This window comes from Dreissena polymorpha, chromosome 7, assembly GCF_020536995.1.
Source record: "Dreissena polymorpha isolate Duluth1 chromosome 7, UMN_Dpol_1.0, whole genome shotgun sequence".
Classification (NCBI taxonomy): domain Eukaryota; kingdom Metazoa; phylum Mollusca; class Bivalvia; order Myida; family Dreissenidae; genus Dreissena; species Dreissena polymorpha.
In genome coordinates this window covers 29,516,742-29,541,098 of record NC_068361.1, presented here as the reverse complement: position 1 = coordinate 29,541,098, position 24,357 = coordinate 29,516,742, and the positions used below count along the sequence as shown (strand labels likewise).

Below are 24,357 nucleotides of genomic sequence, written 5' to 3'. Positions count from 1 at the left end.
TCGTCGATATTCTCCCCAATATAGAGAGAAATGAGTGGCAATGTAAAATCATATGTATTCGGCTACATTCGCGAACCAATATGTAAGTCAGTTGTCCTTCCGCGACGAATCGACAAGCTCGATCGGCACTTGTTCTACGACATTACCGCTAAATGACATTGTAATCTTATTGTGTTTATTGGGAAAATTTGGTCCTTTTTTGGGAAATTTTGATCAGATTTTTGGGAAAAAACGTTGATTTTTGCAATTGGGAAGCAGCCGAATATCGGCGGTAATTTTGGGCAAAAAAAATCACTGTAAGAAAACGCTGTTTTTAAAGATAAAAACTTGTTCTTGGGTGATAATCAAATTTAATTTTTGCGGTATTGCATGCGATCTTACCAGGAATATAATTGTTCTTTTCAAAAAACAATTAATTGTAGTTTTTTTTAAAATTATTTTGCTTCTTTTATGGAAAAAGTAAGATGCCATCAAGCATTAACATTTTTAAATGTTAAGTGTAACACATTTTTCCTTGTATGGGCATATTTTTATCCCCACGCTTTTCGGAGAAAAAGTGGGGATATTGTGGTTTTGTCCGTCCTGGCCACCTGCTCTTCCTACACTATAAGCACTAGAACCTTGAAACTTACATACATGGTAGCATATGTGGGATGGTGAACTATTTGGAATTTTGCTCTGACCCCTGGGTCAAAAGTTATGGGGGTTGGGGGGGGGCCGGATCAAAGATTTTTACTCATTTTTTAGCTCATCTATATTATGAAAAAATAAATGAGCTATTGTCATCACCATGGCGTCCGGTTAAGTTTTGTGTTTAGGTCCACTTTTCTCATAAAGTATCAAAGCTATTGCATTCAAACTTGGTACACTTACTAACTATCATAAGGGGACTGGGCAGGCGAAGTTAGATAACTCTGGCATGCATTTTGTCAGAATTATGTGCCCTTTTTATACTTAGAAAATAGAAAATTTAGAAAGTTTTGTGCTTAGGTCCACTTTATTTCTAAAGTATCAAAGCTATTGCTTTCATACTTGCAACACTTACTAACTATCTTAAGGGGACTGTGCAGGCAAAGTAATGTAACTCTGACTGGTATTTTGACAGAATTATGGGCCCTTTATACTTACAAATTGAAAATTTGATTAAGTTTTGTGTTTTGGTCCACTTTACTCCTATAGTATCATAGATATTGCCTTCATACTTGGAACACTTGCAAACTATCAGAAGGGGACAGTACAGGACAAGTTGCATAACTCTGGTTGTCCTTTTGACAGAATTATGGCCTTTTTTTGACTTAGTAACTTTGAATATATGGTTAAATTTTGTGCTTAGATCCACTTTACTTCTAAAGTATCAAGGCTATTGCTTTCAAACTTCAAATACTTTCATGCTATCATGAGGGTACTGTACCTGGCAAGTTGAATTTTACCTTGACCTTTGAATGACCTTGACTATCAAGGTCAAATTATTAAATTTTGCTAACATTTCCATAACTTCTTTACTTATGATTAGATTTGATTGATACTTCGACATAACAACTCTTACCTGACATAACACAATAGACTCCACCCAAACCATTCCCCCATCCCCCCCCCCCCAGAATCACACCCCCCCCCCCCCAAAAAAAAACACTTTTTTTTTCATTTTTTTTTAAAGATCATCTAATGAATGACTACATCCTCACACTATACCCTCCCACTGCCGCCCCCCCCCCCCCCCCCAAAAAAAAATTTTTTTTTTTGCATTTTTTTCTTATTTTTGGAAGAAAATGTAATAAATGACCACACACCCACACTATACACCTTCCTCCATCCCGCCCCTCCCTCCTTTGTGATTGAAGTATTAAGATAGGTCCCTTCACCTTTAAAAGAAAAATAGATGAGCGGTCTGCACTGCAAGGTGGTGCTCTTGTTAGTGTGAGCGTTAGCTCACTAAAGTTACAGACCATATTTTGCAAATCAGTATGTGCTTAAAAGCCTTAGGTACAGTATGGAAAGACAACCACTGCCTGTTGTAGCAGACAACTAATGCTATAAAGAGCGTCTGCTAGGAAAGATAACCACCACATTTGCCTGTTTATAGTTCACCACTGGTACACTGCAGAGGGTTTATATGACTAATAGTGTTTAACAGCTTGTAAGACGAGATTGGCCAGTCTAGTGTTTATCATTGAAATCTGTACATTTTGGCTGCTTTCAGCGAAAACGGGGCTTAATGTATGTCAAATAAGATTAACCTGTGCATGCTGATTAGCCTGTGCAATGCGCACAAGCTAATCAAGGACGACATTTTACAACAGCGAACACCTACAGTGCCTTCAGCGCTTTGATTTAGGTTATTTTACTATAATTTCTTCATTTCTACACCGATTGTCTTCAAATTGATACTGAACCTCTCTTATGACAATAGGGTCAATCTCAACTAAGCATGGCCCCATTACCAACCCTGGGGAGCCCCGCCCACATAGGCCACGCCCACCCAAAATTGCCTTTTATTATAATATCTTCATTTCTACACCGATTCACTTCAAATTGATACTGAACCTCTCTTATGACAATACGGTCAATCTCAGCTATGCATGGCCCCATTACCAACCCTGGGGCGCCCCGCCCACATAGGCCACACCCACATAGGCCACGCTCACCCAAAATTGCCTTTTACTATAGTTTCTTCATTTCTATACCGATTGTCTTCAAATTGATACTGAATCTCTCTTATGACAATACGGTCAATCTCAACAATGCATGGCCCCATTACCAACCCTGGGGCGCCCCGCCCACATAGGCCACGCCCACCCAAAATTGCCTTTTACTATAGTTTCATTTCTACACTGATTCACTTCTAATTGATACTGAACTTCTCTTATGACAATACGGTCAATCGCAACTGTGCATGGCCCCATTACCAACCCTGGGGCACCCCTGGGTCAAACATGCAGCATGGGGATAGGCGTCGGCCTCTGCCGCGCCATTTCTAGTTTTTAAGTGTATCATATATTGTAATCATAGATTCATGTGTCTTCTTCAAGTATATGCCTTTATTCTGTTTCGGGTCAGCAAGCAACCTGTTTTATGGTCATTAGTATGTTTTGTCTCCTTTACCCCAGATGATGGCCGATCAGAAGCCTGGCGACCTCTCCAATCCTGCTCATGTCTTACCTGACTCGATACGCCAGGCGGTTGCCGCAGCAGCCGTCGAGCCAATCAGCAGCCTTGACAACCTGACGACTGAGCTGGCCAGCGACTCTGACCTTCACGATGCATTTGAGGCCCAGTTGAGCCGGTCCCTGGCCCAGAGGCTCGATAACGATACAGACTACAAGTCTAACAGGTTTCCGAACACGGAGGAGTATTACCACAAGTCGGAGAAATGAGAGCAGGATATTGACATTGGGAGATAGTTGTAAATTGGGTTCTGGGAAAACTGGGCTTAATGCATATGTTTTTATTGTCATCCCAGATTAGTCTCTGCAGTCTGCATAGGCTAATCAGGGACTACACTTTCCACCTATTCTTGATATTTGTTTGCAAGAGACCTCTTTGAAACGGAATATTAAAAAAAAAAAGCGGATTATGTCATCCCTGATTAGCCTGTGTGGACTGCAAATGCTAATCTGTGATGAAAGTTTACATGCATGCATTTAGCCCAGTGTTTTGAGAATGCTGTTCTTTGTAAAGTCTTAAAGGGAGGTCGGAGAGGAGTTATGTTGTAGGGCTGTAGGGAATGCATAGACGCATGTAGCACAGTGAAGCTGCGTACATCTTCACACACCACTCTTCCCTACTACCGCTCAGGGGTGGTTGGCACTGAAATGTTTCATTTTTTATTTTTATTTTACTATTGCTTGAATTTAATGACAAATAAGTATTACATATTTATAATAACCTGAATAATCTTAATTGCATTTGTTATCGTTTGGATTTCCTAATTAGCCAGAATTTTACAAATTACCAGGATGGTATTTCTCTCCAGCCTTTTGATCAACACCCTGCAACTGTCTGATCCTAGATCCTTACCTTGTGACTGTAATGTCTCGTTTGTGAATAACAAGTCTTCGTTTTTCCACAAATTGTGTGAAAACTTAATGTGCCCGTTTTACTGTTGACACAGTTTTTACAATTTGGATATGCAGATAGTTAACAGAATTACAGATGTGTATATGTCTTGATTGGGTTATCATTTACTTAATAATACAATTCATGATAGTGTTTTTTTCTTAACTTTCATTAACAATTTCATTGTATTTCATTGTATAATATAACTATAATATTTATAATAATTAAATGCTTAGCATATACAGTTGATGTATGGAATAAAGTTCTTATAGCATGTTTTCTTAACTTCAGAACTCTTTGCTTAAAAAATAACTTTAGCGTGAGCATTATAAAGTGTATGCTGTCGATTGATAAAATAAAGAATGTTTTTACAACAAACTACATATATGCAGAAAACCATTGTTATATGCACATTGTTAAATTTGTAATTAACATCAGTGTTATTCACATAGGAACATTTATTTAATTACAATTTATTTTTTTAAAAAGACGTCAATTACATTTACATATGAGCAATTGAGTCGCACCATATGCGGTAAGTGTAGAGCTGGACCAGTGTGCCCATCCTGTCGCAGTCTGGTCTAGAGCCATCCTGTCGCAGTCTGGTCTAGAGCCATCCTGTCCCAGTCTGGTCTAGAGCCATCCTGTCCCAGTCTGGTCTAGAGCCATCCTGTCCCAGTCTGGTCTAGAGCCATCCTGTCCCAGTCTGGTCTAGAGCCATCCTGTCCCAGTCTGGTCTAGAGCCATCCTGTCCCAGTCTGGTCTAGAGCCATCCTGTCCCAGTCTGATCTGGAGCCATCCTGTCCACTTATGAGATCACAAAACTTTGCTAGGCTTTACAGCGGACAGGGAAGCTCCTTACCAAATTGATAAATTGCGATGGATCTATGATGGCCTTATATGGCATAATATCCATTTTTGCATGACACAAGTCCGATAAACAATCCACAGGTGTTGTTTAATGAAAGCCTTCAAATTGCAGCAGTTGCATCATAGCAGTGTTTTATAAAGAGACAAGAATGTTTTTCAAAATAAAAAACGCTTGTACTTTATGTGGTAATAACTATATATAGACTAACTATTTCTATTATTTTGATAAATGTATTCAGTTATGTCATGTATATGAATATACGGCCATCCACCCAAAATACATTTAGTGTAATTATGACTAAGTTGTACGTTTATTGTACACAATACAATGATAAGTAACATATTTAAATGGGCCATGCTCTGTGAAAAGGGGGTTTAATGCATGTGCATAAAGTCCGCACAGGCTAATCAGGGACGATACTTTCTGCTTAAACTAGTTTTTTGCCAAGAAGAGACTTTCTTAAAACAAAAAATATCATAAAAGCAGAATAGTTGTCCCTGATTAGCCTGTGCAGACTGTACAGGCTAATCTGGGATGACACTGTACGCACATGCATTAAGCCCAGTTTTCAAATTGCACGGCCAAAATATAAATATTTTTAATAAATATTTCCTTGTTTTGTCTTCAGAGACTTGTCATGTGACCTTTTATTGAAAAAGATTGAAAATCAAATACTGCGTAATGTCTTAACATGAATTATTATACAATCTGTAATATGTAAAAATGAAGTATTTTTTAAAGGAAAACCATTGAAACACTGACATTTTGTTGCTTTTGTTTAAAACAATACGTGTTTGGTACATGTTCTAATATTTTATTTGTTAAATTTGGTCTTTAATAGCTGTTCTTCATCGCTGTATGTGGAGAAATGCAATTTTGTAATGAAATAAATACACATATTGCTTGTAGTTTTGTTGTGGTCTTATTTGTATACTTTCTAATGGTATTGTGACCATCACAATCCTGTTATGAAAAAGCAACACATTTTGGTTGGTTGCCATGATAACGTGATGTTTTTTTTTCTTCGAAGAATTTTTTTTTATTATAAATAATAACTTTCAGCCTTTGCCAAGTGCATAACTTATATATAGTTGAACACAAGTTTACACGTTTCTCACTACAACTGTAAAGCAGAAAGAAAATGCAGAGATAATTTTACTCAACGTTCTACAATGAAATGCAATAAAATGAAAAATCTCAACTTTTCAAAATGTTAAGAAAACATAATGACACACAGCATTGCAACAATTTACAGCTTAAACATTAAACAAATCTACAACACATCTATATTGGTCTCAACATATAAGACATGGACAATCTATATTTTAATAATATGCAAAGAATCAAGATATCAACAAGAGCTCCGGGGTCGGAGACTGATGCCCCTTCCCAAATACAGGGCCTTGGCACAGTGACCTTGACCTTTGAACTAGTGACCCCACTTCCAATGGGGTTCATCTACTGTCCAAGGCCAGGGTACATATGAAGTATTAAGCCAATCTGTCAATTTGCTGATGAGTTATTGATTGCAAACGAATTTCACACTTATTGTGACAGTGACTCTGATTTAGTGACCCAAATTGCAATAGGGGTCATCCACTGTCCAAGTATTAAACCAATCGGTCAATTCTTTGACAAGTTATTGATCTGGGCTGGATTCATAAAGCTCCTAAGGCATATCTTTACATAAGCTGGATATAAGGGAAAATTTTAAAATTCAATTTTCTATTGAAATTCTAATGATATCAGTTTTGTTATGCCAAAATACTGTTCTTCTTTGCAAAATCAACTTAAATAAACCAATTAAATGAAAAATGACACCAAAATTAACAAGCAAAAGACTTAAGGTATATTTAATTATTGAATGAATTTTCTTAAGTTTACCCTTAAGAGCTTTTTGAATACCAGCCCAGAACCGATTTTCACACTTATTGTGACCTTTGACCCCAATTTCATCTACTGTCTGAGGCAATGCAAATGTGAAGTATCAAGTCAATCGGTCAATTTCTTGACAAGTTATTGTCAAGTTATTTTTGGACAAACCCAAAACGTCAATCAAGGTCAAAGTCACATGGAGCCTTTGTGGGTTTGCTATCTTTACATAAATCGGTTTCGTTGTCACATGTGTCAATTTTTTCTTCACCTAGTAGCGTTTGACAGTTTCTTAGAAAGTTTCCAGCGAAACCGAAAAACCCGGACTCGCGTACCTCTTCATCTTTGTTTTCTCCATCATATACAAGCCTAACAAAGTCATTTACTAAGTTAACACCCGCCTCCATTTTTCGACTCAGAATATCGGCCGATGGTGTATTAAATTTTGTTGAATCTTCTGCATGCGAACTTTTGCCACCAACACTTTCTTCAGATATGTGTGGAGGTTTATTTGGATCGACACCCTTTTTTACTTCCGGACTCAAAGCATCGTACGTTTTTGCAGATGATGTTTTAGAAGCTTCTAAAGAAGATCCCTTGTCTTCAGCAATATCTTCAAAGTCATGCACATTATATTCAGAACATAGTACCCTTGTAGGGTTACTTGTTTTACATGGATCGGTCATGTTGTCATGGTTGTAATAGTTTTTTTCACTAAGTTGGTTTTGAAAATTTCGAACAAACTTTCTAGCAAAACTTCGAAAATCAACCCCAGACGTACATTCTCCATCATTGTTTTCTTCATCTCTTTCTTCTGAAACGGGCTGAAAAAGCTCATGAAGAATTTCGACAAATGCGTTAACACTTTTTCTCGGTGAATCGGGCGATTGAATTGTCGACTTTTTTTGACAGTCTGAATGGGTACTTTTGTCTCCTAAAATTTCTTCCGTCTGAGGTCGTTCGTTGTGATCGTCGTCTGTTTTTACTTTTTGGCATGGAGAATAGGACGACATTGCAGAATCTTCTACCCTAGATACCTGGTCTTCATCGATTTCTTTAGAGTTATGTGGATCAGCGTCAGCAGTTGCGCTGTCGTTTGTGAGTCTCGTGTGATCTTTTTGAATGGTAGCCATTGCCGGCATATCCCATACCTGTGATTCCGGTGCTTTCGTCAACTTTGTGTCCTGTTGTCTCGAATATATTACCTGTTCGATTTCAACGTCTGCTTCTGCACTGTTTTCGTCTTTAATAAATGTAAGTACATTTTCAGTAAAAGAATCAACGCCAGTTAAAATAAGTTGTTTCAAGCGAGTATCTGCGTCACATACTGTTTCACTCTTAATTAACTGCATCCAATTGCGGAAGACATAAGGAATACGTCGCCTGTGGCTGTCATATCTTTCTCCATTGAATTGGATCCCATCTTCAGTGGTTGGAAATGGTAGGGAAGTCCACCATCCGTACATCAAATCATCACATATATCTTCAACGATATTTTGCTGACATTCTGTGGATAAGTATTCGTTTATTTTCTCTTTTGAAATTATATAAAGGTCGGGCTTTGGTGGATCTTTTAGAAACATAGACAAGAATTTTGATGGTTCCCTACGAATATCAGAGACCTTGATTAGACTTTTAACCACCAGGTCATCTCGACATCCGGTGATCAGATTTTCCTCACGGACAAAGTATACAGGCAGAAAACGGTCCTTAAGACAATTAATCATGAAATCCAAAGCCTTTATAACGCAATTCAACAAGTTCCCTTTCGACCAAAAACTGTCATCTGTGTCTTCTCTGATCCAAAATAACACAGTTTTCCAATGATACGAAGTCAGTACTGGTGGTTCTGTTCGTAGAAACGCCTTTTGATACGCCTTCAAAATCTTCCAACATAGAAGCGGTACCTCAGAAAGTTGCTTTGCTAAAGCGAGTTCACACTGAGAAAATGACAGCCGAAAACATGTGTCATTTTCATCGACTTCCGGAGAATGATTCTCGTTGTTTCTGTCGCCATTCAGTTCCGCAAATAACGGACGTTTTGCAACTATTTGGCAGCCTATTTGAACAATTTTCATGACAGTTTCTTTCTGAGGCCATTTTCGTTGCCTTGTTATCCATTCTCTGGCCACTCTTGGCCAGCCCTGAATAGAAAATGCAGGTACTATATCAGCAGTCATAAGTTTAGGGAGCTCAGTTGTTTCCCCAATTGCCGTTTCGTTGCAAAAACTGCTTCCGTATATCGGGTCGGTTTTGGTCTCTGGTTCCCTTATTTCGTTTCTCATTTTCGAATCAACTTTATCATCATTGAAGTATCTTAACAAGTCTGCAACTTTTTTCCCAGCATTTGTTACTCCTTCTGCTACATTTGAAAACGATTTTGGACTCTGTGCGTTGCAGACGTCATGTGGATCACATTTGTGAGCCATAGCATTGCACATTTCCAAAACACTATGAACGAACTTCAGAATAATTTTCCATTGGTTGACCCTATTTTCGGGAATGTCCGCAATACTCAACGCATCCGACCCATCAAGTGCTGCAATCTCCAAACCGACTGCGGATTCTTTGAAAGTGTTTAGGCATTCTCCTTCTGACGATATACCCGGACGGGAGATTGCGCTAACAAAAAACCTCATTAAACCATATATTCTACGTTCGAGATTCTTCAAAACGTTTACTGGTACGTACACACCTTCGACTAAACGTTTCCATTTGAACAATTTCGAGTGTGTGTTATCGCCTCGAACTCTCAGAAATGCGGGGTAACGGCGGTCGTATTCCAATAACGATTCATCAAGAACCACGGTTTTTGAAATAAGTAAAATATCCACGTCTCCCCCGTCACCAGGCACGTTAACTTTCGATCCATCTTGAGAACTGCCCACTGGTACCAAGATGTCGCTGTTGAAGAACTGAAACGAATGTGGCGACATGAATGATTTGAGAGGAATGTGGGTTGGAATAAACGTAAAAAAATAAATGGCAAAATGCCAAAGACGCTCTCCTGAGACCCTAACGTACAAAACGGTTCTGAGCAGATAGTGTTTAGGTCATTTTGAATTTCCATAAAGATATGCTAAAATGTGACGTCTGAAATGTTCAATGTTTTATCTAACCTAGTGATATAGTTCGTTATCCCACATGACGCAGTTTCCAAATACTTTTAGGTCAGTCTATCTATGAGGCGATTTCTTACCACGTTCATTAAGATCTGGTAAAAAACTAGGCTTCTAGAAGGTACAGTTAATATTGGCGACGAACGGAAATCGATAAAAAAGCTTCTTTAAGCTAAAAAATCAAGTTCTAGTTTTACAATTTCAAGATGGTATAGTTCGCAGAGAATTTCAAAAGTTTTAAAGTCAGTTTACAAGTATACAAATTGCCTTTTTGACAAATGATCTTGTAGAGATTAAAGTAATTTTATAACGTTGTGCTATGTCTTCAACGTAAAACAAATGAAGCGAATTCTGTTTAAACAACCGTTAGGTTACATGCTATTTAATTGCGTATATTTACTGCACTTTATATTTTATTTTTCTTCTCAACTGCTAAGGTGGGACAATTGCACTTGTTGAACGAGTTATTTTTATCGATGACAGACATCATTGTGTACACACCCACGGTGATAAGGCGATTACCACAACTGTTCCGCTCACCGTCAAAATTGTATACTTCTGACAATAGCACCGTATCCTTCTGACGAAAAGAAACATGGAGGACGAAGCAATATCAGGTAAGTGGGTGACAAAATGTTTTATTATCAGACACTGAAAAATGATTGCCACTAGCGAAGCACTCCACCGAATTACTGAACCAATATGTCGTCTGTTTAAAAGTTGATCAGTCCTGAAATATTAAGCATGACTTTGAAATAGTGTTTACAAAAAGTCGTGTCGCGCTCGACACCATTCGTACTTGTCAGAAAAATGTAAAAATGAGATGATTGTCGATGTGTCAGACATGATGTAACAGACTTAAATCATTGTTTAAATAAAAAGAACATGCCATTGGAACCTGTTTGTTTCAATATCTGTTAAAGGCCTAATTGTTTGGTGAAAACATGCATCACTTACATAAATATCGATTCACCGCGCAACACTGATTATAAACGCCGTATTTAAATTCCGTGTCACTGAAATTCGTGGCACCGCTAACTTCTGCACATGGTTTTAAATGATAAGCTAGAACGAGCCATCGTGAGCTGAATTTATTTACGATAATCTTCCATTTATAAAAGTTACATGTCCCAGAATTGATATTTAAAATGATGGCATGCTTGCACCAAAAAAGGTTCCAGTACGTGGAGGGCACATGTTTAAGTCTCATGTTTCAATTTATCTATATTGTTGTTGTAAAATACAATCGTTACTGATAATTATTATTTATTGATTTCAGATTCATAATCAGTAAAAAAAAAAGATGTCCAGCTACGATTATGAAAGGTATAAGCAAATGTTGGTGTAAAACTAACCGAAGGAAATCATAAATCTAGTTATGTATAAAGTGTACAAAGTGATGTTGCATTGGTTAAATATGAATTTGGTGTTTGTGACCAAAACCAAAGATATATACCAAAGATGCTCTCGTCTACTTATATCAGAAACAAAGGGGTTACAATTATATTTTTTTAAATTGAGACTGTCTATAGAAGCTTGTGAGTGCATGTCTCCATAGATAAGACATTAAAGCGCGGTCCGTTTTAACTAGATGTAAAGGGTTTGATAAATAGTTATGTCCGTCAAGTATTAAAAAAACAATTGAAAACAAAATATTTTCAAAGTACATTGTAATATTCAGCAACCGGAGGAAAAAGTCTCATTTTCTTGTTTTTGTGTTTGTTCAAACATATATTTGAACGTGTCTTCCTTCTGAAAGAAAACATATCAGAATAAAGCGGTGCCAAAATATCATAAAGATGCGGTGCTTTTACGAACATTGTTCAGCGGTGTTCATATTTCTATAATGTCAGTGTTGAGCGGTGCATACTTGCTAACACGTGTAAATGTAAAAATCACAGTTATATTCAATAAAGCATGCCATAATGTGTTGTATATTGATTCTTCTACCATAAAATACCGTTTAACAAAAAAAATCTTTCATTTAAAACGTTTAAAATCTGCAAAAAATACGTTTTTTTGCGTCATGAAAGTCACTTCTTTCCCGACATGCACAAATTGTTTTCACTATTTTGAAGTTAATAGCGACTCAATTTTGATTCGGTAAACGGAAATTAGATGTAAAGTATATACTTCGTTCGGTGGAATATTTTTTTATTACCAAATTACCTTCTTTTCTCGTTTTTTTCTTTCATTTCTGGGCTCGCCAAACAGTTTTCGGCCATGTTTTTGACAGAAGGATACGGTGCTCTTGTCAGAAGTATAAACGTTCGACGGGGAGCGGAAAAGTTGTGGTATTTGCCCTTTCACCGTGACACCGGTCTTACTGACCTGTGTACAAACGCGAAAGGAATTGTGGGTAGCACTTCTTTTACGAGTGAAAAGTGAAGGCGAAAGTAGGTCAGGTAATCGTTCTTCTGATCATCGCGATCAGTCTTAATAGAGATTCAAAATCACATTTAAACATAACTAAATAACATTATTTTAAACTACATTCCGTTTTAAACACACAATAAAAAAATATTTTTCTTTCATTATGAACATTTTCATTCCTACGCAGAACTACTTTGGCGGAAGCATAATTCCCCAAACCAGGGGAATGTGATGCGTCTTAGTATAGAGGTGACAATAACGTAGCACTGACGTCACCATCTACTAGTATGTATATGACAATAGCGTAGTGACGTCACCATCTATGTATAGAATGCAGACATATTGCAAACCTTACATTTGTTTGTCATTTACAAAAAGATATATCTACATATCCTCAAGTGAACGCGAATACAAGGTCGTATAGCTCAGTAGTAGACCCGTCTATATTGATAGCGTAAAGATTATTATAATACTATAATAATATGTTTTGTGATTTTTCGCGATTTACAAATGTACAACAATAATAAGAGTTCGTCTCGACTTACATAAACAGATAATGCATAAATTCTATTTAAAAATAAAACTGTACAAAAAATAGTGGTTGAAAACCATTAGTATAGTTCAGTTATTTAAACGGTATACAACAATAGTTCATTTGACAATTTACTAGCGTGAACTATTGTTTTTAATACAGAAATGGTAAGCAGAGCCAATAGATGTATTCCCAAATATTTAGATATTGATGAGGATAAGTGCTTAATTTAACCCATTTATGCCTAGTGGACTCTCCTATCCTTCTAAATTGGATCGATTTATTTCCAAAATTAGGGATGTCTTGTATATTTATTTCTATGTTTAGAATATTTCTTACGGAAATTCCTTTAAGCATACAGCGCAGACCCAGATGAGACGTTTGCCAAGGCCTTTTTTTCTAGACTCTAGACATAAATGGATTAATAACCCACTAGATTATAGTGACCCCTGAATATAAATATCGAATAAGTTAACTGTCAAATGTTAATATCCCGCCGAATAGAATTGTTCAATCCGTCTAATGAATGACATTTCGTGAAATAATAGTAATAAAACGTGTAGATTAAACGGTAAACATTTTCTGACAAAATGTACATTACGAATGGAATGATGTGTAATTGAAGTTGAAAATGTATTTTTATTTATCCTGTTTTATCTACGCAATGAAACAATAGTATTTTAATAACGACAAAATACAGAGCGGATTTTCAAGTTGTATGTGGTTAACTTCGGATTTAGCTGAACATGTTATTTCAATATAAAACACAACAACTCACCTGTAAACACGCATTGAAAACAGTGACGTCCTTGAGTAAGGTCTTAATCTTCGAGTTTAAACTAGAATCAATCTGGCTCGCTAATGTGAACATATCCGTCGATTCTGAACATTCACCGTTTGAATCAGTGCCATTATTTTGTGTACTTTGTGTACGTTTATGCTCCATTGTGCTTCTTTCCAATTAATAATTTAGTTGTACGAATCGATTGTTTGTCATAAAACCAACAGTATAAACTTCAAGTACATGTGCGTATTTTGCAATACTACGATATTAAGAGTTGTGTCCTGTTTATTTGCGTTATGCATGAAGAAATGTGCGCGTCGATCGAGTGATGAATCACCGACACCGCTGACTAAACAGAAAGTGAAAGTATATGAGTCGCATTCTGAGAAAACTGGGCTTAATGCGTGTGCGTAAAGTGTCGTCCTAAATTAGCATGTGCAGTCCGCAGAGGCTAATCAGGGACGACACTTTACGCACATGCATTATGCCCAGTTTTCTCAGAATACGACCCATATGTATTCGTAAAAAACTCGTTGCAGCGATGTGTACGGTGTTTTCCGTGGCTGATTTATCATCGTCATATGACACCTTATGAAGAAAAGAAATAGCAGTGATACAAAGCATCAGAGAACGCCGTAAACATAATCAGATAGACGCATGAATGTTTCATAATACCTAAACACAGTTTGTTTGCTCCCTGGTTATTTACATAATTTTACTGAGTTTTGTTCGCACATATTTAAACAATCTTGGAAAGGTCGTTATCTTTTTATAAAGGGGAACCACCAAAATGTCACATAATTTATCATCGATGTTGTTTTCAGGTTACAAAATAAAATAACAGCAAGGAACATATTTTATGTGAAGATCAAAAATAAACGTGTACATCGCAAAACTGATGAAAACACTCCGAATTCGCCATGTATCACACATACTATTTGTAAATTCAACAACGCGAGATAAATAGTGTACACCAAGTTGAATCTCTTATAAAACACATCTGTAATATGTCTTTTTAGCACTAACAGTTACATAGACAATCAAATCAACGATGCAAAGGTTTTGCTATTTGTCAAAATTTGCCAGACCAATCAGTACCCAAGTTCCCTTGTAGTTGCTTTTTTCATTAAATATGTAAACTTGAATTATATAAGACACAATGAATTTTTGTTTACAATCAGACAATTATGTTCTTTAATAATAATATTTTAACGTTCATCACAGTTTCGTTAAAAAAGTGGCAATGTTGCGATCGTTTACTAAATATATGCTGTGTCATAAACTCAGAAATTTGCCTAATTGTCAACTTTAATTAAATTAAAATTTAATAAAGCCATGTTACTTCAACTGTGAAACTGTGAAACGTCAAACGACACATTTAGAAAATGTTGTTATTTTACTGAACATTTTATGCGCTGAAAATTATAAAGCTCTTAGAAGGTTATCACGGCTTCCACATCGTCATCAGTGTCCTACGTTCGTTTAATCTCCTGCAGAACGCGATAGGGAACGTGAAAAGTGTCTATAATCAAAGACAATTAGACACACGTGTTTTATTTTTAACCGACAACCTTATTTTATTAAACCAATCTATCTAGTCACACAAAAAACAACAACAGGAGAACGTGTTTGAACAATTATTTTTTTTGACTGTAGAACAATAGAAATGGAATAATTGGCATTTTTAAATTAAAAAGCGTATAAACTCAAATGCCACATGAAAAACATTTCAAGCAATAGTTAATAGACATAGACATGTTTATAAGGTAATATAGGCCACTGGCCCAAAAATACAGCATTTACATGAAAATATGTCAAACAGAGTGATACATAATCATACATTTAAGAACATTAAAGCATGTTGTTATACACTTAATTTATGTCAAGCATTTAATATACTAATGCTAGAATAGAAAAAGTTTCTCAAATGATAACTCTATACACATTATTAAAAAGTAAGAAAGAGCAATACACCAATCTATTTCAGGTATGTATGTTTAAGATTTCTTTTCTTCTTACAAGCGAGTTATGCAAAAACTTAGCGATAGTATAGCGATATAATATTATGTTCATCTTTTAAGCATAAGATAGTATAAAACATTTGATGCGATCGGTTTCTTAACCAGTCAGCTTTGAAGAATGTTTGCCTAAATGTTTCGTATTCATTGCATTAAAAAAAGAGAAATGATATTCATCTTCAACTACGCTTATATTATTTTTTACACATAATGGACAAAATCTGAAATGTCTATCTATTGATAAATGAAGACCTTTCTCAAGCATGAGGTCATGCGCTAAGCAACGAAAACTTGACAAAGTTTTCCTTAAAACAGAAGACAGAATAATATTTAAATATGGTTCACAGTACAAATCGGTTTTAAATAATCTATAATGCAATGCTTTAGGAGAAGTAGCAGTTTTTTATTTCCTAACTTGAAGATAACAATCTTTTATTCGTGTTTTGAACAGATGTATAAAATTGTCTTCATGCCCAACACCTTGAACAAACCAAACATAACCAAATTCATAACTAAATAGTAATTCTCTGATATAACTGGCCCATGTCCTTCTACCTGCATCATCTAACTCTTTTAACATTGTATAATACTGTTTAGGATATATATGATTTTCCATACGGATGATTTTCAACCAGAACTTGATGCAATTTGGGATATATGTTATACATAAAGGAAGTCTACCACATTTTCCTAAAGCTAAGATATCAGGTGTGTTTTGTGGAAAATTACAATATTGTTTACAAAATTGTATTTGTACTTTTTCAATTTTATCTACATATGAATAGCCCCATATCTCGGACCCGTAACAAAGTATAGGTTTAATCATGGCATCAAAAACTTTAAAAATATCTACAGAACATAAATGACCAAATTTACGTTGATATCGAAATATACAAGCAATTGATTTTATACTTTGCAATGCTAACATTTCGTAGACTCGGATATGGATTCATGACAAGACTGACACACTCAATCTCCACGCAGAGTTATCGTTTCTTGCTCTCACATACAATCTCTGCAATCACAAGAAAATCCTACCATGCAGGTTTGGTAGGATTTTTGTTAATGTATTATACGATGAAAAGTAGTATAATTTTCTTTTATATTGTGAAAATAGTGTATAAGTTAAGGTTCCTAATAAAAAAATAAAATACCTAAATTAAAATAAAAAAATATCAACGGTACGACTATTATACCGCCGATCTCCGCGCAGAGATTTGACTGGAAACAGCTTAGCATGTGAGAGCAAGGAATGACACCGTGGAGATTATTTTACCGCGTGGCTAGGCATCTTTATCCAAATCGCTCTTATTTTAATCAATTATCTTCCGCGGCTATCAATAAATATATCTCATCTCTCAAATTATTTAATTAAATTTCCAACACGTGTATGCACCGTGACATTTCATCAATACCGCGACAGAAATAACAGCAGCTTGCGTGCTTTGGTTGCAGTACATTTAATTCACATTCAGTGCGTGGAGTTTTCCCTTTTCTGAATAAATCACCTGAGCTTAACTTAATGTAGAAAGTGTCACTGAAAACGAAATGATTAATACAGCTGACTACTACATGTTGTTTACTCTATCTCGATTAGCCCACAAAGAATGTTTGAAATTACAAAAATTGCTTTGCAGCGTATGTCCTTGTTCTTCACATGTCCAAGTGTTTGTAATCCCATGGCTGTTTTGTACATCACAATTTACATTTTTGGTTAGTCAACAGTGGAGAATTTCCATACAGAACTTCTCTTGTTTGTCCTAAGATCTCCGTCGTATTAATCGGATTGTTTAATGCGTGTGTTTCATCCATTTTTGTCGAATTCTCTGTAGTTTGGTGATTTGTGCCTTTGTTTTTGTTGCTCTTAGGCATATTTACAAACATGCACGTCTTGTGTCAATTGCGATACTTTATAATCGATCCGCACTTGTGCAGTGTTTTCTTTTTACAGAATTGTGTAGAGTCCTTTACGCAATACTTTTTAAAAATCGTAATACTGAGAAGAAACACAAAGTAGTTCTGTTGCGCTTCTTCAATACACTGTACACGTGTGTGTGTGTATATTTTTATGTATAATCCAAATATTGAGAGTCAATTAAACGATAATGATGAAACACTAAAACTCTCCTTGTTAATTAGATGGAGTATTTTTGCAATATTTAATTATTATCCATTATAACTTTCCGACAAGATTTACTGATACATACGTAAACTAATGTTACTGGTTTTAATACATTCTACGCTGCTAGGTTGCGTTTTAATATTTACCTGAAGTACTTGATGCTTCATTAATAAAACACTTAATTCGGCAGATGTAACGTCCAAAACAAATATAGAATATGTTAATATTAACACGTGCGCGAAATATCTTTTTCACAAATACTCATTTTACGCGTACAGTTTTCCAACGCGTTAAACATTCAACTACCATATAAGCGCGTACAGTGCAGGAATTCGGCTTCATTCATTGATCCTATACATGCAACGATAACTATTTTGTTAACAGAGGCGTCGGAGCTGGGGCGGCAGGGGCGGCGGTCGCCGCCCCAACATTTTCGGCAAAAAATAAATATCGGCGAAGACCTTTTTTTTATTTTTTTTTTCATTTCAATACCCGTATATTTGAAAATATCTTTACCATGAAGCAAAGTAATCACGCTTTTGCGGTTATGACACGTGTATTGTTGAGTGTCATCACCCGCCCGCGGTAATGAACGTGTCAACTATGTTGTTAATTGATCGGTTTCGTTTATAACGATAATACCTTTACGCCAAGTCGCAAATGAATTTGTCAAGTATAAGGAAACACGGATGTCTGCATTTGGAAAACTTTAAGTGTGATGACCTTGTGGTACCTACAAGGTTGCCGGCCAGTGTTCAGTATTCAATGTAAAAATGACCTTGTGGTACCTGTATGGTTGCCGCTCAATGTGAAAATTAAAAAAACAACTACATAGACAAATTACCATCATTAATTGCGATAGCGTTCACATTTGATTGTCCTGTGATATTATGGTTGTATGTTTCATGCGATATGGTTATATTGTTACTGTACAAACATGTACACAAATACATCAAATAAAACTTAATACTAGCATCTTAATTTGACTTTAAGCATATGTTTATTCAGTATTGACGTTACATGATCTCTATTGTTGTGTTGCCTGCTACAAAGTACAAACTGCGACATATAGAGATCACTTCTCCATCGTCTGTCGGTCTGTCACAACTTTTGGCATTAAGAATATGCCTGCAATAGACGCATTTACAGGTATCAGGCATAAAAACGCACCAGAATGCGCCATTTAATGCTAAAATTTGAAGAAAAAAATTCCCAGACCACCCCCACCAACGTTCGGGGGATGCCCACCCCCTCCACCGTCTCAATGAAAATTTGCTTCCGACGCCCCTGGTTAATTTCAATAACGTCCATAAGCGCCCGTTAATTACGTAAACATATTACTCACTACATAATGTTGTCAGGTGATTTGTTATTTATAATTGTTTGTATATATATATTATCCATACTTGAGCTAAATATGCTTCCAGTAGCCACTATAATTTATATCTGTTTATTTATTTGCGGAACTCATGCTTGATGAAAGGCGGTTATTATATTTCGTCACAATATTATGTTTCATGCGAGTTCTTCGTCGACGTTTCGGAAAAAAGCGATGATCTTGTAAGTTTCATTACGTAAAATGTCGTATGATAAAACAATCGAAAGCTACAATTTATTAGCGTTTAAATATCTATGCATGTTTTATGTTTAATTTTAATTTATAACTGTCGTATTATAAACATTATCTTAATCAATCTCGTATTAATAAACTAATAAACAAATGAACATGCACAGAAGTCTAAATTGATTATGTACTCTTAACTGTCGTGTTATCTTTAAATATTGTTTAATACATAGTACATGTATGAGAATTTTACTGTCGCAAATAAACAATTTAAACTTAAATCCCCCTCTTTTGATATATCAATGTCAGAAAATGAGAACACTCGGTGATAAAATAATAATAATAAGTGGCCAAGCATTCTTACTATTAATAATACCGGTCAGTATTGTGAAACCACCTTGCTGCAAATCAAGTGATCAGCCGTAAAGGGAGGTGACCATTATTTGCGCTTTCAATGGTTGTGACGCTTTTGCGGTTAGTAGCTAAACAATTGTGCAATATCTAACCTTGCGCAATAGTCAACATCCTGAATAAGTATATATGAATGTATGTATGTATGTATGGAGAAATGTTAGTTGCACATTACACATTTGTGAAAAGAAACAGAGGTAGGTAGATCTACATTAATTCATAGAAAATAATAATTTTAACGCCTAAAAATACTATTATTTATAAAACATTTTTGTACAGATTACTAGTGACAGATAAACAGTGTGAATACAGATTCAATTGAAATGCGTCATGTGTTGGTTTAAATTGGTGATGTTACAAAATGGATGTGTAATGTAATACAAATTTAAAGATCTATAAAGGTGAAGATACGTAATTATTTACAGATTTTTAAATATTGTTTTCATATTTTATTTATAAAGGTTATCAAAAAACAATATATACATGCTATTGGACAGAATAATAAAAAATGAGCAATAAAACTTGTTTTGAGTTCAAAATAAAGTGTCCTCCAAACAATCAGTTTATTTACATCGCTGTTTACTCGCGAAAGGGAAAGTGAAAGTGACGATGACTTTTAACGTTTCCGGTATCACTCATAAAGTAGGTCTTTTCTAAATGGTTAAAACGTTTGGAGTGATCTATTAAGTTACTTTCTGCTGGTAAAAAGTTTTTAAAATAGAATTAAAATTGAATTTTCTTTCGGCTATTTTTAGCATATGTCAACGCTCTGAGGCTACACATCACGTTAGTTGCAAAAATGTAAACATGTCTTTCAATTATGAAACGGGTTTATCTTCCATAATTCTTGACAACGTTGTACCTAAGCAGTGTTATTAGCAGTTTTTATGCAAGAGTAACTGAAATCCGGTAAAAATTAGACCAGTTGATATGCATAATAATTGGATTTGTGACCTTTATAGAGCCTTTAAGGAACATCAATAAGGAATGGTTATTCTGTACAGGTAAGTCATGTCTAACCTTTATTTTTATCGAAGAAGAGGGGGTATATTGCTTTGCTCATGTCGGTCGGTCTGTCGGTCGGTCGGTCGGTCCACCAGGTGGTTTCCGGATGATAACTCAAGAACGCTTGGGCCTAGGATCATGAAACTTCATAGGAACATTGATCATTACTCGCAGATGACCCCTATTGATTTTCAGGTCACTAGGTCAAAGGTCACGGTGACCCGAAATAGTAAAATGGTTTCCGGATGATAACTCAAGAACGCTTATGCCTAGAATCATGAAACTTCATAGGAAGATTGATAATGACTGGCAGATGACCCCTATTGATTTTCAGGTCACTAGTTCAAAGGTCAAGGTCACGGTGACCCGAAATAGTAAAATGGTTTCCGGATGATAACTCAAGAACGCTTATGCCTAGAATCACGAAACTTGATAGGTAGATTGAAAATGACTCGCAGATGACCCCTATTGATTTTCAGGATTTTCAGGTCACTAGTTATATTTCTATTTTAAGCATTTTAGGTGCTGCTAATCCGACGAACATCTGATCAAATTGTTGTGGCTTAGGACGTTCTATGATACTTGACTTACTAGTAACCAATTTCAACTCAAAATAGTTGAATGGTTGAAAAGTGACAGCGAAGTGAAAACGAAAATAGAATAAAGAACATTTATACATGTACGTATACATTACTAAAACGTGTTTCTTGCTCTTTGCCTTCCATTAGATTACTGATAAACGCATGCATTTAAAGTAAACTTTATATTCGTATATAACATTAACCATAAACCCATTTCTTCTCTTCAGAGTCAGGTTATGGCTGGTACTGTGTCCAGTGCCCATTGCGCCGTGCAGGTGGGAAGCTACATGGCCCAGAGGCGTAGCGAGTGGCCGGAGAGGGGTAGACACATCTTAGCACAGTTTGACGAGGAAACCATCGTCGTGTACCAGGCCTTCCGGCCAGATATAGCGGAGTACGCCGTGACGCATGGGAAGTTCGGAGGTAATTTCAGTGTACATATTTATGATGATGATGAAGATGATTAGTTTAAACCTATTTATTTTTCGATTGCATCGAAAGCCTTGGGCTTATTGAAACGCTCTTGAGTCCGTTTCCTGGGTAGAACCAGTACTTGGAGTCTTTGGGGGAGATCTCAAGAACGCTCCCACAATGAGGATCGAACCCGTTACCTACCGTATCCACTACACCACCGCGACCTAAAGATGATTATGATGGTGATGTGACAATGAGTATTGAAATGACTCGTCATTTCTTTTGCGGTAGAAAAGAGTGGGAGAAAAACGCAATTGCTAAATACACTTTATAAAGTAATTTTAAGCACATGAAACGGATTTTTCCTACAGGCCCAGAGTACAGTTTTACCCGGATGACATGGATCAAAACCAACTTCATGTGGATGATGTATCGTTCTGGTTGGGGACAGAAACGGGACCAGGAGCGGACACTTGCCATCCTCCTGAGCAGGAAGGGGTTTGAGGAGCTGTTGAAAGGGGCAAAAGGGGTTGGAATTACATTGGAAAAACATCAACCAGGTAAATTACGTTAATACCAAAAAATGAAGAGACAAGAGAGCTGTATACGTATATGCGCTTGAACGAGTTTAACACTTGCAATCGCATGCTTTAAAATGATGATTGATACAATTACAAGCATGACATTTATGCAATATGCATGGTAGCTTAGAAACATCATGTCTTCTGAAAGACTTTTGAATATTATTTTTATAGACTTACTAAGTATTTGGATATGCGATGATACCGTCTTTGTGGTCGCCAATGTGTTCGTGTACATGTATAAGAATGACAGCTATATTGAAAGTCTATCTGGATGTAGCACATTCATCAACTCTACAAATTATAGAAACATGCACTATGCTATAAACTGTAAACGAATAAGTTCAAAACATAACATGGTTACCGCATATTTCAATTTGTATTTGTGTACAGATGATGTACGGATACAGTGGGATCCTGACCACTGTCCAAAAGGGGAAAAGCTCGAAAGAAGGGCCATCCAGCTAGGTCTGAAAGGCACCGCTCTACAGAAGTTTCACCAGGATTACATACAGCGCATTGCCGATATTAGCGAGTTCGTTGATGAACAAAGACAATTTGTTGATAATGGTGCACTTGACAAGCTATTAAGTCCAATTGAAAAGGTTTACGTACCTAGTGACAAAGAGATATGTCGACATATCTTATTGGAGGGCTACGACACCAACGAAGGGATTGCAGATGCTACTGAGGCTGTTTACCCACTAAAGAACATAACCGATGAAAATGCTGAGGCCTGTTGTTCAGGGAAGTTGCAATCACTTATTGACGGTAGGTTTGCTGGTTCCGATACCAAGGAGAATGTCATTGTTTGTCTTGGAGGAGCGTTCAATCCCGTCCATACAAGACATGTTGCAGTTTTAAAAGCAGCTATTGGTTGGCTACACAAGAATACTCATTACCGCGTTGTTGCCGCGAGACTAGCGGTCGCACCGGACGGATACGTGAAACAGAAATGCAAGAAGACGAAAGCATTGTGCATCAAAGCACAACACAGACTCAGACTGTGTCAGCTCACGTGTGACGGGCATGATTTAATACAATCTTATCACTCAACGGTCGGATCTGCCCTGGAGTGCGGGCAAAAGGTCCGCAGGGAGGAGAACTGGGGGAACGTCAAGACCGCCGTGGTAGTTGGAGCAGATAGGGCTGTGAGCAGAGGTGGTGGGAAGTGGACGAGAAAGAGCAAATGCGTCACAGTCTGCGTTGGGAGGAAAGGTACCACCGATGCAGTTAAACAGGCGTATCTTGCGGATCTTTCTTTGCACTCAGTTGAAGACAAGGACTTCTTTATTGCAGATACGGAGATCGACGATGTCAGCTCGACGGAAATACGACGCAAACTACAAAGCGTTAATTTGGGTATCTCTGACGTTTACGCTAAAGGAAACTACCAGAGTTGTTCTAGTACGAGCTTCGACCAAGAGAGGACAGTACTTGAGACACAAGGACCGACTGAGGAGGATACAACGACAGCCCAGCAGTGTAGTACAATGAAGCCAGCTGTTAACAAGCAAACATCATCGGATGTTGTTATTGGAGAACTGGTTCAAAAAGGCTGGATTGACAACAAGGCTGGTGCATACCTTTTTGAGCATCTGTCAGACTTGTACCACTAGCAGCGACATGGTTTTAAGAGCATTCACATTTAACATAGTTTGCGGTAAATGTTCAGGTCATTTTGGACGCTGTCTGATAAAATATTTACATAGGAGGTTAACGCATGGCAATGTGGTCATCAAATGATCAAATATCGTGGTACCAAGAGAGAATGTGTATGCATTATATTTTTAATTAATTTTTGCTAACCTGATGTAAGAAAATACAATAAAAATCATACTAAAACAAGTGATATCACTGTTAAAGCATAATCCCCGCGAATAAGGGAAAATAATGGAAAATAAGGGAAAATCAACACCTTTGAACATCGGAGTTATTAAATGAAAAACAGAACATTTACAAAGAACAATAACTCTGCAGTACGGAAAAAAATATATGATATTTGAACTATGCATTGCCTCGCAGTGTTCATTATCATTATTTTTAATTAACTT

The 24,357-nt window shown here is 36.5% G+C and overlaps 3 protein-coding genes across 3 annotated transcripts in view; 2 read left to right on the top strand and 1 right to left on the bottom strand.

The window, feature by feature from the left end:
- Nucleotides 1–5,835, top strand: part of LOC127839576 (large proline-rich protein BAG6-like) — a 60,618-nt gene extending 54,783 nt beyond the window's left edge. Inside the window, exon 22 of the mRNA XM_052367966.1 lies at nt 3,108–5,835. Coding sequence (XP_052223926.1) covers nt 3,108–3,374 — 267 coding nt within the window. The 3' untranslated portion in view covers nt 3,375–5,835. The remainder of the gene's footprint in view (nt 1–3,107) is intronic.
- A 3,077-nt stretch (nt 5,836–8,912) lies between these two features.
- On the bottom strand, nt 8,913–13,894 carry LOC127839575 (uncharacterized). The gene is made up of 3 exons (XM_052367964.1): nt 13,602–13,894; nt 9,263–9,714; nt 8,913–8,943 (listed from the first exon to the last, which is right to left on the bottom strand). The coding sequence occupies exons 1-3, from the start codon at nt 13,767–13,769 to the stop codon at nt 8,913–8,915; spliced, it is 651 nt and encodes a 216-aa protein (XP_052223924.1). The 5' UTR covers nt 13,770–13,894.
- Nucleotides 13,895–19,796: 5,902 nt separating this feature from the next.
- On the top strand, nt 19,797–24,137 carry LOC127838795 (uncharacterized). The gene is made up of 5 exons (XM_052366793.1): nt 19,797–19,919; nt 21,242–21,406; nt 21,536–21,731; nt 22,094–22,282; nt 22,697–24,137. Exons 3-5 carry the CDS (start codon nt 21,545–21,547, stop codon nt 23,920–23,922), a joined length of 1,602 nt encoding a protein of 533 aa, XP_052222753.1. The 5' UTR covers nt 19,797–19,919; nt 21,242–21,406; nt 21,536–21,544; the 3' UTR covers nt 23,923–24,137.
- The last annotated feature ends 220 nt before the right edge of the window (nt 24,138–24,357 follow it).

Bases quoted from the DNA above. Each gene is read 5' to 3' on its own strand.
- LOC127839575 (XM_052367964.1), bottom strand. From the start codon at position 13,769: ATGGAGCATAAACGTACACAAAGTACACAAAATAATGGCACTGATTCA. The intron at 9,715-13,601 runs GTGAGTTGTTGT...CATTCGTTTCAG, and splicing joins TTTTCAATGCGTGTTTACAG to TTCTTCAACAGCGACATCTT. The intron at 8,944-9,262 runs GTTCGTTCATAG...TTTTCTATTCAG, and splicing joins CAATGGAAAATTATTCTGAA to GGCTGGCCAAGAGTGGCCAG.
- LOC127838795 (XM_052366793.1), top strand. From the start codon at position 21,545: ATGGCTGGTACTGTGTCCAGTGCCCATTGCGCCGTGCAGGTGGGAAGC. The intron at 21,732-22,093 runs GTAATTTCAGTG...TTTTTCCTACAG, and splicing joins GACGCATGGGAAGTTCGGAG to GCCCAGAGTACAGTTTTACC. The intron at 22,283-22,696 runs GTAAATTACGTT...ATTTGTGTACAG, and splicing joins ATTGGAAAAACATCAACCAG to ATGATGTACGGATACAGTGG.